The sequence below is a fragment of the Carassius carassius genome, chromosome 19, assembly GCF_963082965.1.
Source record: "Carassius carassius chromosome 19, fCarCar2.1, whole genome shotgun sequence".
NCBI lineage: Eukaryota > Metazoa > Chordata > Actinopteri > Cypriniformes > Cyprinidae > Carassius > Carassius carassius.
The window spans coordinates 5,475,305-5,489,985 of NC_081773.1; the positions used below are offsets into that span (position 1 = coordinate 5,475,305).

Consider the following 14,681-nt stretch of genomic DNA (forward strand, 5'->3'; position numbering starts at 1 on the left):
CATTCAAATCTTTCTTCTGTTTGTGAAGAATGTTTGAAACCAAACAGTTGAGGAAAGCCGTTGTCTTCAATAGTATGGAAAAAAAAATACTAATAATGGAAGTCTATTTCTACCAGCAACTGCTTATCAACATTCTTCAAAGTATTATCTTTTGTATTCAGCAGGAGAAAGAAACTCATACATGTTTGAACACACCTTCAGGATAAGTAAATAATGACAACCTTTTAATTTTTGGATGAACTATCTCTTTAGCAACGCTAAGAAATCCCTCTAAGGAATTTCAGAATAAACATTCACAAAAGAGATTATACAACAAAAACCTTCTCTACTTGTCTCTGAAGCCACCTCTGAGCTCTAAAATGTTCCTCTGGGGTCTTCAGACATATTCTAGCCACATACAGTAGGTGTGTTTATCACATTTGGGACTCTGTGTTTTCTGATTCGCAGTGGTAAAAGTGTGTCAGATTAGATTTCCTGTAACAAATGCTATTAAGAGAACCTGCATTTTTTTTCATCAGCCTCAATTTGTGCAGTCCCAAATGGAGAGCCTCCAAGGAGAAATGGGTTAATGTAAACCTGAATTCTCATGCATCACAGCTACTCTCCATCCCGTCTTCTGCTCACACTACGCATAAGAAAACCTCTCAGGAGAAACAGCAGGCATGTAGGTGCACTGTAGCAGTGGGAATGTCATGTAGACTGTGGGATAGGTAATAAACATCACTGATATGTTGGAAGTGGTTACATCGGACTCCAAAATACCTTTATTAAACCGAAAGAAGGTCTTCTGCTGTATTCCCAGGGAAGAGGAGCCTGACCTCACTGCTTCTATAATAATAAAGCCCCTTTGGTTTTCTTGCCGTGAAGCAGAATTCAATTGATTCTTGGAGGATGGTGCTGACTTGAAGCTTTGGTTCACCAACTGTATCAGGTATTTAACCTGCAACTAGAGGGGAGTGGAATACAGATGCGAGTGAGCAATAATTAGCCAGTGAAGTGAACAGTAATTAGCCAGCTCATCATGATTTTCCCTCTTCATTATGGGTAATGGAATGGGATTCTCATGAGTAGAGAAGGATGAGCTGATGATTACACTTTAATAGCAAATAAAAAAAGAAAATGTATGTATTTTCAAATGTATTTTTGTATTTTTTTTTCTTTTTTATTTGCTATTAAAGTGTAATCATCAGCTCATCCTTCTCTACTCATGAGAATATATTCAGAGCTGGGTGCATGAATTATCCAAACACACCTCTTAAAATGAAAAAAAATAATAATAATAAAAAAAAAAAAAAAAATTAAATTAAAATTAAATTAAATTAAATTTAAATTATCATTTATTTCTGTGATGAAAAGCTGAATTTTTAGGATCATTATCACATGATCCTTTAGAAATCATTCTAATATGATGATTCATTATCAAAGTTGGAAACAGTTCTGCTGCTTAATATTTTTTCAGAACATATGAAACTTTTTTAGGATACTTTGATGAATAAAAAGTAAAAAAAAAAAAAAAAAAAAAAAAAAGAAGCTATGTTTTTAAAATCTAAATATTTTGTAATAACAATATACACTACTGGTCAGTAATTTGGGGTCAGTCATTTTTTTTTCTTTCTTTTTTTTTTTAAATAAAATCAATACTTTTATTCAGCAAGGATGTGTTAAATTGATAAAAAGTGATAGTAAAGAAAATATATTATTAAAATATATATTATTAGAATTTTTATTTTTATTTTGAATAAATGCAGTTCTTTTTAACCTTTTATTCATCAAATATATTAGACAGCAGATCTGTTTCCAACACTCATAATAAATCAGAATATTAGAATGATTTCTAAATGATCATGTAATAGACTGGATGTTACATGTGACACTGAAGGCTGGAGTAATGATGCTGAAAATTCAGCTTTGCATCTCAGGAATAATTTTTTTTTTTTTAAGTATATTCAAATAGAAAACTATTATTTTAAGTTGTAATAATATTTCACAATATTACTGTTTTTTTCTGTACTTTTGATCAAATTAATGTAGGCTTGATGAGCAGAAGAAACTTCTTTCAAAAACATTAAAAATAGTAATGTTTCCAAACTTTTGGTCTGTACTGTATATATAATTATTTGTGTTTTTCCATTTTAAGAGGTGTGTTTGGATAATTCATGCACCCAGCTCTGAATATCACATTAAGGGAGACTTTAAAGGTATTTTTAAACACACTTTATAAATATAGCTCTGACATTAGCTTCCCAAATTTTCATTTCCCAGAGGAAAAATTATTTCCTCGTAGTGTAGGTTTTTTTTGCTCTCATAGCTCAAGAGACTCAATTATTTTTCAGTCAAACGAACTATTTAGATGTTTTCTCTTCAAATTCCTCAGGTAAAAGCTGCTCTTGGTAGTCGTGTTGTTTTCATATGGTTTTGAAAAATGAGAGACTAAAGTTAGTTTTATGAGAGACTAAAATATTTTTAAAGGACATAATTACTCATCGGTTATTTAGAATGATTCATCAAATTGATCAAAAGTGAAAAAAGCGATTGATAAAAAATAAAAAAACATTTACAAAAGATTTATGTTTCAAATGAATTATTTTCTTTTTTTCATATCTTTTTTTCAAATAAAATATTAAGTACTACAGCTTCTTTTGTCAATTTTAACAAAATTATTTTAATTAAAATTAATTAAAATTGAACACAGCTATTTTAAATTGTAATAATATTACACAATATCACTGTTTTTATAAACAATAAATAAATATAAAAGCAGCTTTGGTGAGCAGAAAGGTTTCTAAAATATTTCTAAAAATCTTTTTTTAGCATTCGATAATGTGGGATAAATGTCTGCAGAGTTCCTTTCTACGATAGCATTTCCTGTTTATCTTTTCTAGGTATTTTTTTATTTTAATGGCTGTTTCTTCATTATGATATGAGGACAATAATATCACCCTAACATTTTAAAACACATGAAAAAAAATAAAAAATAAATAAAGTATCACATTAAAGTCCAAACTTGAATGTGGATTATTGCGTTTTTGGAAATTCGATGAATTCATACTGAGACTTCAGACTTTGGTATTTTGGCAGATGTCTTGACAGTTAAAGACATTGTTGAAGTCTCTTCAGAAACAAGTCTCCATTTGATCTCGTTACTGTCTAGAAACAATATTTCTTTCCTATGAGATCATAAGATCCACTCACGTGTGTGTGGCCAGCCGTACGCACATCTCAGCACTGTTGGTTCTGCTATTAGTTTGTTTAAGACCGTGCAGATGATTAAATGTCTTTCCATTGTGTCTGCCGATGCATATGGGTATGTGAAATGATTCGCTCCATTAAAAGCGGCAGCATAGTAATGGGGTAATGAATGGCCCTGTCGGCTAGAGACTCCCAGCATCCTAATTTGTCTTTCCTCCTGTTGTTGTCTCCACAGCCTGCCGGCCCGGCTTCTATAAGGCCTCTTCTGGGAACGTCAAGTGCTCCAAGTGTCCGCCGCACACCTACACACACCAGGAGGGAGCCACGCACTGCGACTGCGAGAAAAACTACTTCCGTGCAGAAGAGGACCCCGTCTCGATGGCCTGCTCTCGTACGTACTGCTTACTGTACCTACATAAGTGTATTTTCTCCAGCTTCTATCGGTTTAACTTCACGTTTAAGACTCTTATTTTGTTCAGCTCAACTTGACCCACACTTGATTTTTTTAACTCCTTGAAACACTGGTTAAACTGTTGATTTCTTCTTATTTTCTGTTGCAGAAAATAAGTATCAGAAACTCATTTTACTGTCACAGACATAAAAACAGAGGCTATTTACATCAAGTATAAACATCGACAAATGCTGTTTACTCTAAGTAAAAATAATGTTAGATACTATTTATACTTTATTTTAGTGGTAGTTATTTGCATCTCAGTGTGCAAAGAAGTGAACATAATGCAGATGCAAAATAAAACATGTGCAGCTAATTTTGAACAAAAAATATTTGGGTCAAACTGACACCTAACAGAAAGGGACCAACTGTTTGTTTTTGTTTGTTCGTTCATTCATTCGTAATTTATCTTATTTTTATTATTGTGTTTGTTGGTTTGTTTATTTGATTGGCTGACATGCTACCAGGGTTATTATAATTTAACTGACTTGTACCATAACTAATTAACTCAATAAATAAATAACATGAAATAAAAGAAATGTTAACTAAAATAATATAAATTATTTAAAAATAAACAAATATTCTTGTTTTATTTCAGCTAGTTGCCAACACATAATTTCTGAATTTCATAAAATAACTAAAAATAGAAAAGTATAAACATTAATAAAAACTAGATTTATCATAGTATTTATGAAAAAAAAAAAAAATATATATATATATATATATATATATATATATAACAGCAGAACTTTAAATAAAACTTAAATTACAATGTAAAATGTAAAATGCAAACATAAAAACTAATTCAAAATATTAAACAAAAGTATTATGCATAGTATCTTAGTTATACTGAAATAGCAGTGTAAGCTGCAATAGATGTTTTCTGTTTTATCATGAATCTTTTTTTTTCGGCAAACTGCATGGAAACCAGTTTGGGTCCGTGTGAGCCGCAGCTCAAAGACGTATGCAGATGTTCAAAACAACAGTGCAGGACAGCAAAATCTCCACAAGCATTTAGAAGTGATGTTGTTGTACGGATAATTATTTATGCTACTTGAAATGCATCGTTCCTGTTCGCCGCGCAGCTCTCAGAAGCGCCGGAGCTTTCTGAACGATTTGTGTTTGTTCAAGGATTGATGAATTTGTGTTGGCTCATTCTGACAAAGCTTCCGATACCCCCTCAGCGGCCTTCAAGCTGTCCCACCGAGAATAGCCCGTGTTTGCTTATTTTTAACCGTTTCAACCAACGGGCCTCCTCGGGTTTGCGCAGCAGAGCAAGCTAACCCATTCTCTTTTATGGAGAAGCATGCAGATGGTAGACAGATGCATGCAGCGACTGCCAAGCATTTCCAAAACACATTATCCATAAATCACTGCATTGCTATCAGTGCTGATTCATATTACATAAAACCACCAAGAGCCTTTTTGAATTCTGCAGCCAAATTTAATAGGGTGTATCTTACGTGACATCCAAAGTAGTCAGCCCGTCAGATCACGCCACGCTCATGCAAGTCGCTTTTTATTTTGTCTGTCGGAAGCAATACAGAGTCTTCATTTCCACTTAAGCACTCATTCCCAATGTTAGTTTAAGACTTTGATGGGTACAGTGAGCGGAAAAATGCTTGAAAGGAGTGTACGACTTTAATTTCTCCACTTCATGCTGCCATAGCCCCCGAGTTTGTACATTTATCTTGATAGGATCTGCTCGGATTCAGGCAGTGGAGCCGATACGCTTTAAGTGCAGCTCTGAGAGCGGAACTGCAATTAAAGGAAGACGATGCATGATATTATCTACATTAATTGAGGAAGGAGTTCTTCAGAGATGTTTTTTGCATGTGAATATAATTCAGGTCATGGCTGCATTATACAGGCAGTTGCTATGTGAATTATTGCTTTGTAAAATTTACAGTTTATGTTGCGTACTATGTTGTGTCAGCGAAGGTCGGCATTTAATCACTGTTGAATGTTTCAAAGGCATACATATTTATGCCTGTTTTTAGTACATATAAATGGTCTCCTTTTTATGACCTCATAAAGCTGCTATTCTGCTGCTTAACTCTATGATGTGAGGAAAATGCCAACGGCAGACATGGTATATAATTGTACCCTATGCTGGGTAACTGATTACATGTACTGTACATCTGGATTACGCAATCAGATTTAAAAAAACAAAGTACTTTTGGAGTATGCTATATTTTAACATGATCATAATCAGATTAAAGTTACTTTTTATGGATTACATTATTATATATTATTCTCATAATGGCAGTAAATTATTCAGATTTAGATTTTAGATTCTCCCTCGTTCTTCTTTTTTCACTTTTTAAATTTCCTTTTCTAAAAATCCTATAAATAATTTGCTTTTGAATTTGAGGGGAAAAGCATATCTCAAGTAATAAGAACAAGTATGAAACAAATCATGCAAGTTCCTAATGTATAGGTGAAGTATAACTGTGAAACAGTCTTCATCTGTATCCAGTACATTTACTATTTAATAAACTGGATAAAGTTATAGTTTTATAAAAAAAAAAAAAAACAAGTAATCTAAAAAGTAGTAAGATTACATTACTAAAAATGGGTAACCTACATTACGTTACTTACTACAGTTTTCATCATGTAATCTGTAATCAGTAATAGACTACAATTAATCAAGGATTGTACCAATACCAGACGCAAACATCTTTATATGTCACAAAGAGAATTTCATGGGCTCGTCATGTTGTGGTGGTGATTGTTCAGGTCTGTGGTAATAACAAAGGCTAGTCACACTTTTGTGGACTACCTGTCCGAATAATGGATGGCTTACCCCGGCACAACTCACATCCTCCCACTAACAGGCCAGCGAGTCTGTTAACATTACCTGCTCACTGTGATTTCTATTATATGTCAGCATCAAAGGACGCTATGCTCTGACAAAGGTGTTACTGAGTGACATACTGTATATCGACTTTTTCCTCCATCCTAAAAGAAAAAGACTTTGGTTTATGCTGTTGCCACTGCAGGCTGAGGTACATTAAGGGGAAGTCGTGGCCTAATGGTTAGAGAGTCGGACTCCCAATCGAAAGGTTGTGAGTTCGAGTCCCGGGCCGGCAGGAATTGTGGGTGGGGGGAGTGCATGTACAGTTCTCTCTCCACCTTCAATACCACGTCTTAGGTGCCCTTGAGCAAGGCATCGAACCCCCAACTGCTCCCCGGGTGCCGCAGCATAAATGGCTGCCCACTGCTCCGGGTGGTGCTCACAGTGTGTGTGTGTGTTCACTGCTCTGTGTGTGTGCATTTCGGATGGGTTAAATGCAGAGCACAAATTCTGAGTATGGGTCACCATACTTGGCTGAATGTCACTTCACTCACTTAATGCGTTTTTTGCTACCTGTTCTCATGGCAAAAACTTACTTGGGGCCACTTTTTTGCGAGACGTATCACTGCAGTTTCCAAAAGAAATGAACACTAGAGGTATTAAAATTCCGACACCTTTTTATTAGTATTTGCAGAAATTTACAGTTCCGATTAATAAAGTGTAATTTCCCCACAATTACTTGAAGAACATTATGTCATGACTTCCAAACAATTTTAATATGCTGGGAGATTTGAGAACTGATGGTTTTGTACGTTCGCATCGCACATATCCAGCTTCATATCTATGGGTTTTTATCCAAGGTTGGTTTGCTCGGTAGCTCATGGAGTACAGAATTGTACTTGAGAGGTGAGGAGCTCCGGTTCAAATCCTCAGTAACTATGGTTTGACAAAATGGCACAGTGGCATCAGCAAAGCATTTTATATTGGTTTTGCATTCGTTAACACTATCGACCAGGCTGATTTTTTTTATCTCTGCTGACATAGACAACCTCCTTTTTATGAAACTCATTTTTTAAATAAAGGAAAGATTAAGTTGTTGTTACATTTTTTTTTGTAAATCCACTATACATTATAAAAAAAAGAAAGGTTGTTTAGCCAAATATGAAAATCCTCACCTTCATGTAATTCCAAACTCATGTTGTTTTCTGTCTTCAGATAAATGAAATGTTAAGTAGAAAGTCCACTGCAGTTTGTTTTTATTTAGTTACTTAGTTTTGTCATAAACACAGCATAAAATTTGAGAAGTGCTGGTATACAGTGTAATATATATAGTTATGTGCTGCATTCTGTGTCTTCTGAAGTCCACTCAATACCATTGTCATGTGAGGACCAGACTGATGTTTAAGACTTTCAGTGAAAGTCTTTCAGTCTACCCCTCCACAAGAGCTGGTAAATGTGATTATAAAATTACATTTTGAGTGAATTATTCTTCAAAGATTGTTGCTCTTCTTTTACTAAGTGCTTTTGAAAAGGCCAGTGTGGTGAATCCTGTATTTGACCTTGAAGCTAAATGTCTGATTTATCTTCATGTCAGAATGAAGGGAAAGCAACAGGGAGTGTCCTGGAATGTTCCAGAGCGAATTTGTGGAGGAGATTCCTTTGTGTAATGTTCTATTTCTTAATGTAGGATCAAATCCTGTCACCACCCCAGCTTTACTTCTCAGACAAAAAGTCTGTCAAATGGTTCTCAGATTCTCAGAAACCATCTCTAAACTAAGGCCATCTCTTGGCCTTCAGCGTGTGAGTTCACGTCAAATCAAACCAACCCAACATTGCACTCTGGATTGCACTTCTCATTCACCACCATTTTTAAGCCAGAAATTTAGTTTTAGTGTAATTATACCCAGAGGTCAAGTATTAAATTCATAAATATTCCAAAATGTTTTACTGGCTTTGAACTGGTGTCCATCACCTTACTTTAATCTGAGATTTCACTCTTGTTCATATATATGCAGAAGTCTGTCACTTATTCGAACAACAGCTTGCTGTGCAGGCCTGCTATTTCAATCAATAGAGCACCCTGGCCGCTCTTCATACCCTATTTTTTTTACCGGGACAATCTTTTAAAGTTAATATAACAATCCAGTGAGGACACTTCTGAACTCTGGAGCAATTCTAGAGGCTTTTCCAGCATTTTAACAAGGGGAAGGACATGGCTGCCTAAATTCCATATCCATCCATAACTGATGATTTAACGATTAAACCCACACTTTTTAAAGTAAACGCACTTCTCCAGAGGGATATTTTATTGCTCTTTCATAGCTCATGAGTTTTTCAGTTGTGTTTCATTTAAGTATAAACCTTGTCCCAGATGTTTCTCCTGTCATCTCTTAGGAAAAAGTGATAAAAGACAAATGAGACCGTTTCTCGCAGAATCAGTTAATAAATAAATAAATCATTTGAGCTCGGTGGATTCGATGAGAAATGTTTGAGTTCATATCAAGACCAATGATTTGAGAAGCATCCAGAAGCCTCTGTTTCATCTCCATTCAATCTCATTGCTGTCTACACTCTTAGAAAAATAAAAAGGTTCCAAAAAGGGTTTTGGCGGAAGAACCAATTTGGGTTCTCTAAAGAACCTTTCAGTGAACAGTTCTTAACAATTTTTTTTCATCATTTGAACAATATTTTAATAATCTAAAGAACTGAGGTCGACTATAAAGAAACTTCTGCATTTTTTTCTGAATGTTAAACCCATCAATTCCAATAAAGAACTTTTATCTTAAAGAGTGTAGAAGAAATGGAAGAAAAAAAGATGGGTTTCCTTGGTCAATATTGGTTCGCCTTGTCAGTGTTGAATATGCATGTCAGTACAGCTGAAATGGATTTTCATCATGTTGTACAATATTTTTATAGCTTGATTAAAAAAATTATGAAGAAATATTATATCACATATCTTCTTCCTCAGGACCTCCATCTGCCCCACGCAATGTGATCTCTGCCATTAATGAGACGTCAGTGATTCTAGACTGGACCTGGCCGGCTGACAGCGGAGGCAGGAAGGACGTGATATTTAACGTGGTCTGTAAGCGTTGTTGGCCGGGTCCCAGGCAGTGTGAACCCTGTCGAGGGGCCGTGCGCTTCTTGCCCCGTGCCACCGGCCTCACTAACACAACAGTAACCGTGGTGGACCTCCTGGCACACACCAACTACACCTTTGAGATCGAGGCCCAAAATGGAGTGTCCTCCCTGGCCCCCACGGTCCGCCAGTATGCTGCGGTCACCATCACTACAAACCAAGCAGGTGAGTCTCCCATTTCAGAATATTCTATTTTTAAAGAAATTTTCTCCACCCTTTCCAAAAAAAAACTGGGAAACATTTACTCAGCTATGGTTTACTCACACTCATGTAGATCTGAAACACATATGATGTTCTTTCAGCCATGAAACAAAAAGGTACATTTTTGAAGGATATCCTGAATATTTTTTTCTTAAAATGAACTTGGACTGGAACTCCAAATTCATGAAAAAAAGCCATACATGTATTATAAAAGAGGTCCATATGGTTCAAGCACTGTTTTCAAAACAATACAAAGTTTATGAGAGAAAAAGGAAGGAAATAAATCAAAATAAAAAATCCGAACCAATGGAGTTTGTCAAATGGCTTCAGTGTGTTTTTGGGTCAGTGCGTTTGTAATTATATTTAGCCATCCTAAACTCAGTGCAAAAACCTCAATGCAATGCGTCTACCTACACTTTTGTGAAAATCTACCTATACATACTTTTCACTGCTTTTATCCACTAGAGGCAGTAAATACCAAATACTTTTATTTCTTTTCACACATACTATGGTTACAGGCCAGATCAATGTATTTATTATCAATTAAAAAAATACCTATATTTACTTTGCCCCATAATCTGCTCCATATGTATGGATTTTCTGACATAGTAAACTTGCTTGGTAGCGCACCTCGTACAGCATATTGCTTCCGATACCTGTGAAACAGGAGTCACAATGACATAGTTCAAAGTCTTGTAAAAGCAAGCTAAAATGCTGTGGTTGCTTCAGAAAATATGTTTTTGTCTCACATTTGCTATTGACTTAGGTTTAGGGTTGGTGGTACATTTTTTAACACCACTCACCAGATATTTCATTTCTTAACTGCCATAATATGTACAACTAATGAAATCAAACGTTGACAGGTTCACGTTGATTTCTTTATGATAAAACTAAACACACTTTTAGCATCACTCACTGGACATTTCACTTTGAAAGAGTTGCAAAACGAACAAGAAGCAACCTAAAATAATTTAATATAAATGTTGGCACATTTTTCCAATGAGACTGGGTTGTATATAGCATAGAGTATTGGAGTAAAGCATCATCTTAACATTTCTGATAATTTTATTGTGCTCTTTTTGCATTTTGTGGCATGACAGGCCCATTCCCCATTCATTATGGAATAGATCAGCCAGGGTTTTCCTCAGATATTCACCTTTTGTGTTCCATGGAAGAAAGAACATCATAGAGGTTCAGAACAATGTGTGAACTATCCATTTAATTCTCCCGGGTCTTCTAATGGCACATTAACACAAAATTCCCACAAAATGACACTTCATTCAAAGCCACGTCTTAACAGAAAAATTGTCATCAAAGATTTCCATTGATCGTGCGAAATGTTTTAATGGTCCCCTGAGATGGGTTGAGACATATTCACAAAGACAATTCAATTTCCTCTCAGCGATGTGCAACAACGCTCAACATTCCAATTGGAAGTAAGAAAAGAACTGTTTAATGCCTCTGCAAGCTTATTGCTCATCCCGCGCTATCACAGCTGAACTTATCATTCTGCAGGTGTTGGCCTCTAGTATGGCTGACTGAAGGTCACGACTCCTCAGGTTACTAAAGCAGAGGGGTGCTGGACGGCAGGCCATCTGCCTCTCATTCCATGTGGGCTTCCTTTTTGAAGACTCGTGTGTCTGTTCTCGAGCCCTGTGGGGCTCAGGCCTCTGTCGGTTCAGTGCCGGCTGTGGAGTGATAGGTACAGGTCCTGTCAGATGATTTAGAGTAGGCTTTGGTCCACAGATTACAGGCTTTGGGGTCTGGTGTCATGAAATAGTAGGCAAAGTCTACTTGGACTACTAGAGGTTCAAAGGCTAGGGATTGATAGTTTTGCACCCTTTTACCAGAGGGAGCAGTTGACTTTGCCTGAGACCTCGTAAAATCCTTACTGTCATTGTGAGAGGACTGCATTTTCACTCAGCAGATCTTTCATCTTCTGTCGAAGAACAGATGCTGATTTATCTGTGAAGAAAGGCCTCTTCTTTCAGAGTGATACAGTGCTACAGGCTCTATGTTATCTTCCCTCTCTGAGTCAATCAACATTCATGTTTTCAACAATATTTTCATTATGTGTGGGTCATCCCTGTTAACTTTTGAAAATGAATAATTTATGCTTGCTATGATTTAAAGTATTTTAAATAATGTTTCATTAAATTATATTAAATGTTAATAAGTAAAGAAAATCCGCAAAGACTAACTAAATTAATAAATGTAATACTTTTATTCAGCAATGACACTAAAATGGATCAAAAGAGACAGTTAAGACTTGCTATTTTGAATAAATACTTTCTGTTGAACTTTCAGTTGAAAAAGAATTATTTTTTCCATAAAAATATAAAGCAACACAACTGTTTGCAACATTAAATTTTTTCTTGGCAAGCAAATCAGCATATCAGAATGATTTCTGAAGGATCATGTGACGCTGAAGACTGGAGGAATGATGCTGAAAATTCAGCTTTGCTTCACTGGAATTAATTACAATTGAAAATATATTCAAATAGAAAACATTTATTTGGAATCATAATATTTCACAGTATTACTGTTTATAATGTATTTTTTATCAAATAAATGCAGCCTTGGTGAGTATGTGTCTCCTTTCAAAATGTATTTCTAAAGCTTTGTAATAATAGTGTGTATTGCTTACTTATCGTCATTAAATTTAGATTAAAATTATTTTAGTTTAAAAAAAAGATGAATATTATAAAGTGATACTGATGAAACAGGAAATGTAAAAAAAAAACAGTATTCTTAAGAAAAGTTATATATTTTACTTTGAAAGATTGAAAAAAATGAACCGATAATTACTGAAATAATATTATAAATGTAATTACATCAATAAATATTTTAATTAGTATTTCATTATTATTATTCAGAATTTACTATATAGCACCTGAATAAAATGACAACATTCACTCAGATTTCAGAGTTTAAAGTTTTCCAATATACTAAGACATATACAGTAGATGGGGTTATAAAAACATAACACATTGTTAGAATGACCCTGGCTATAAGCACCAGAGTTTGTTGTGGGTTTAAGGTTTTTTAGTGTTGATAGGTCACAGCTTCACTCTATTAAAGCTGTTTTTGTCAGTCAAGGATACCTTGAGGGAGACAGATTTGTAGCCCCTCAAACTGATGGGCAGTAAATATGGATTTAACACTTCTCTTCTCTAGTTCTTCAGTGAAGAGTAACATTTTAACAAACCTTAAATACATGATTTTTTTTTTTTTAGAATATTGAGGCCATTTGTTTTTAATTATTATCTGTTTTGGACATTAATCCCTTTGATTATTGATTTAGACTATTTATCCCTTTAGACATACACACTCCCGCTCACAATTCTTACTTGATTTCAAAGCACACAGTACAAAGAAAGATTTTTTTGCTTAAGCGCTCCAGTTTATTGGACTGCAATGGTATTCATTTCCTCGCACAGAGACAGCACTACACCCTCATTTTCTGTCTTTCCGATTGAGTTTTTCAGTTCAGGCTGTTTCAGAAACCAAAACCAGGAAGATCGTGACCCCTCTCTCTGTTCTTCTCTACTCTTGCTCTTAGACAAATAATCCAGCTTCCTTTACTGTCCTATAAAACACAGCCAGAACAAGGAGATGGATGTGTGAACGGCCAATCTAGTGAGTCGGGGCTGCAGAGAGCACATTTACAAGGGGCTCCAAGGGTTGTCAGCACAGCCCAATCCATCTAAACAGAGCCAGCATGTGCTCCGCAGCCCAAGGGAGACAGCACACGCAAGCTGCCCTCCATGTAAGAACTGTGCTCTCTGCTTGGCTCTCAATCTCATCAGAGCTGTAAAGCGTGTGTTTCGAGACCTGATGGTTCTGCCATTTTAACGGGCCAATTCTTCTGACCTTGCAGTCGTGCCGGGGCAGGGCAGAGATTTTCAGCAAAGCCAACAAAGCTGGAAAAGCATGTGGCCTAACTTTCAGTAATTCCAAGGCTCATACTGCTGTGCCGGGATGTGCAAAATTTACTTTTTGGCACAACTGAACACGATGTGAATTGAAAAAAAGTGCTATGTCTGAAATATTCCCAGGGAAACTGGAAAACTATAATTTTTTATAATGATTTTTTAATGACTTGTTAAGCTCTAAACTGCAAGATCATATGTTATAGGGGTCAATCTCTATCTCCCAGTCACAAAATTAAATGTGATTTTGTGTCATGTTTATTATAATTATTATAACTAGTGAGGAATATTCTCAAAATTACTTTTGTGCAAAAGTTTGGGGTCAGTCAGTTTTATATATATATATATATATATATATATATATATATATATATATATATATATATATATATATATATATATTATTATTATTATTATTATTATTATTGATAAATGACATTAAATTTTTCAAATTGAAGTATGTTTGATATCACTTTTTAATCATACTATTTATCTAAAATGTAAATGTTGTTTGTTTAAACTATTAAAACCAAAAAGTATCAGTTTCCCAAAAAATATTATGCAACCGTTTTTTTTTTTTTTTTTTACACCAAATCATCATTAGAATGATTTCTGAAGGATCATGTGACAATGAAGGCTGGAGTAATGATGCTGAAAATTCAGCTTTGCATCATAGAAATAAAATACATTTTAAAGTGTATATTCAAATAGAAAATAGCTGATTTAATTTGTAATAATATTTAACAAATGTACTGTTTTTATTGTATGTCTGATCACATAAAATCAGCCATGGTGGGCAAAAGAGACATTAAAACATGTATCACCAAAAATAAATAAATAAATAAACAAATTATAATAATAATAATAAAATAAAAAGAAGAAGAAGAATTGCTCTTTACAATTGCTCTTATTACATCAGTTAGGGTGAGATATCATTCTTACAATTGGATTTAAACCATGAAATGCTGCAGT

The 14,681-nt window shown here is 34.8% G+C and overlaps 1 protein-coding gene across 2 annotated transcripts in view; it reads left to right on the forward strand.

The window, feature by feature from the left end:
• The window catches only part of LOC132094922 (ephrin type-A receptor 3-like), a 119,970-nt gene that overhangs the window by 59,565 nt on the left and 45,724 nt on the right, over positions 1 to 14,681 (forward strand). For both annotated transcript variants that reach the window (XM_059499591.1, XM_059499590.1), the window contains exons 4-5: positions 3,425 to 3,580; positions 9,406 to 9,741. In XM_059499591.1, the coding sequence (XP_059355574.1) occupies positions 3,425 to 3,580; positions 9,406 to 9,741 (492 nt within the window). The remainder of the gene's footprint in view (positions 1 to 3,424; positions 3,581 to 9,405; positions 9,742 to 14,681) is intronic.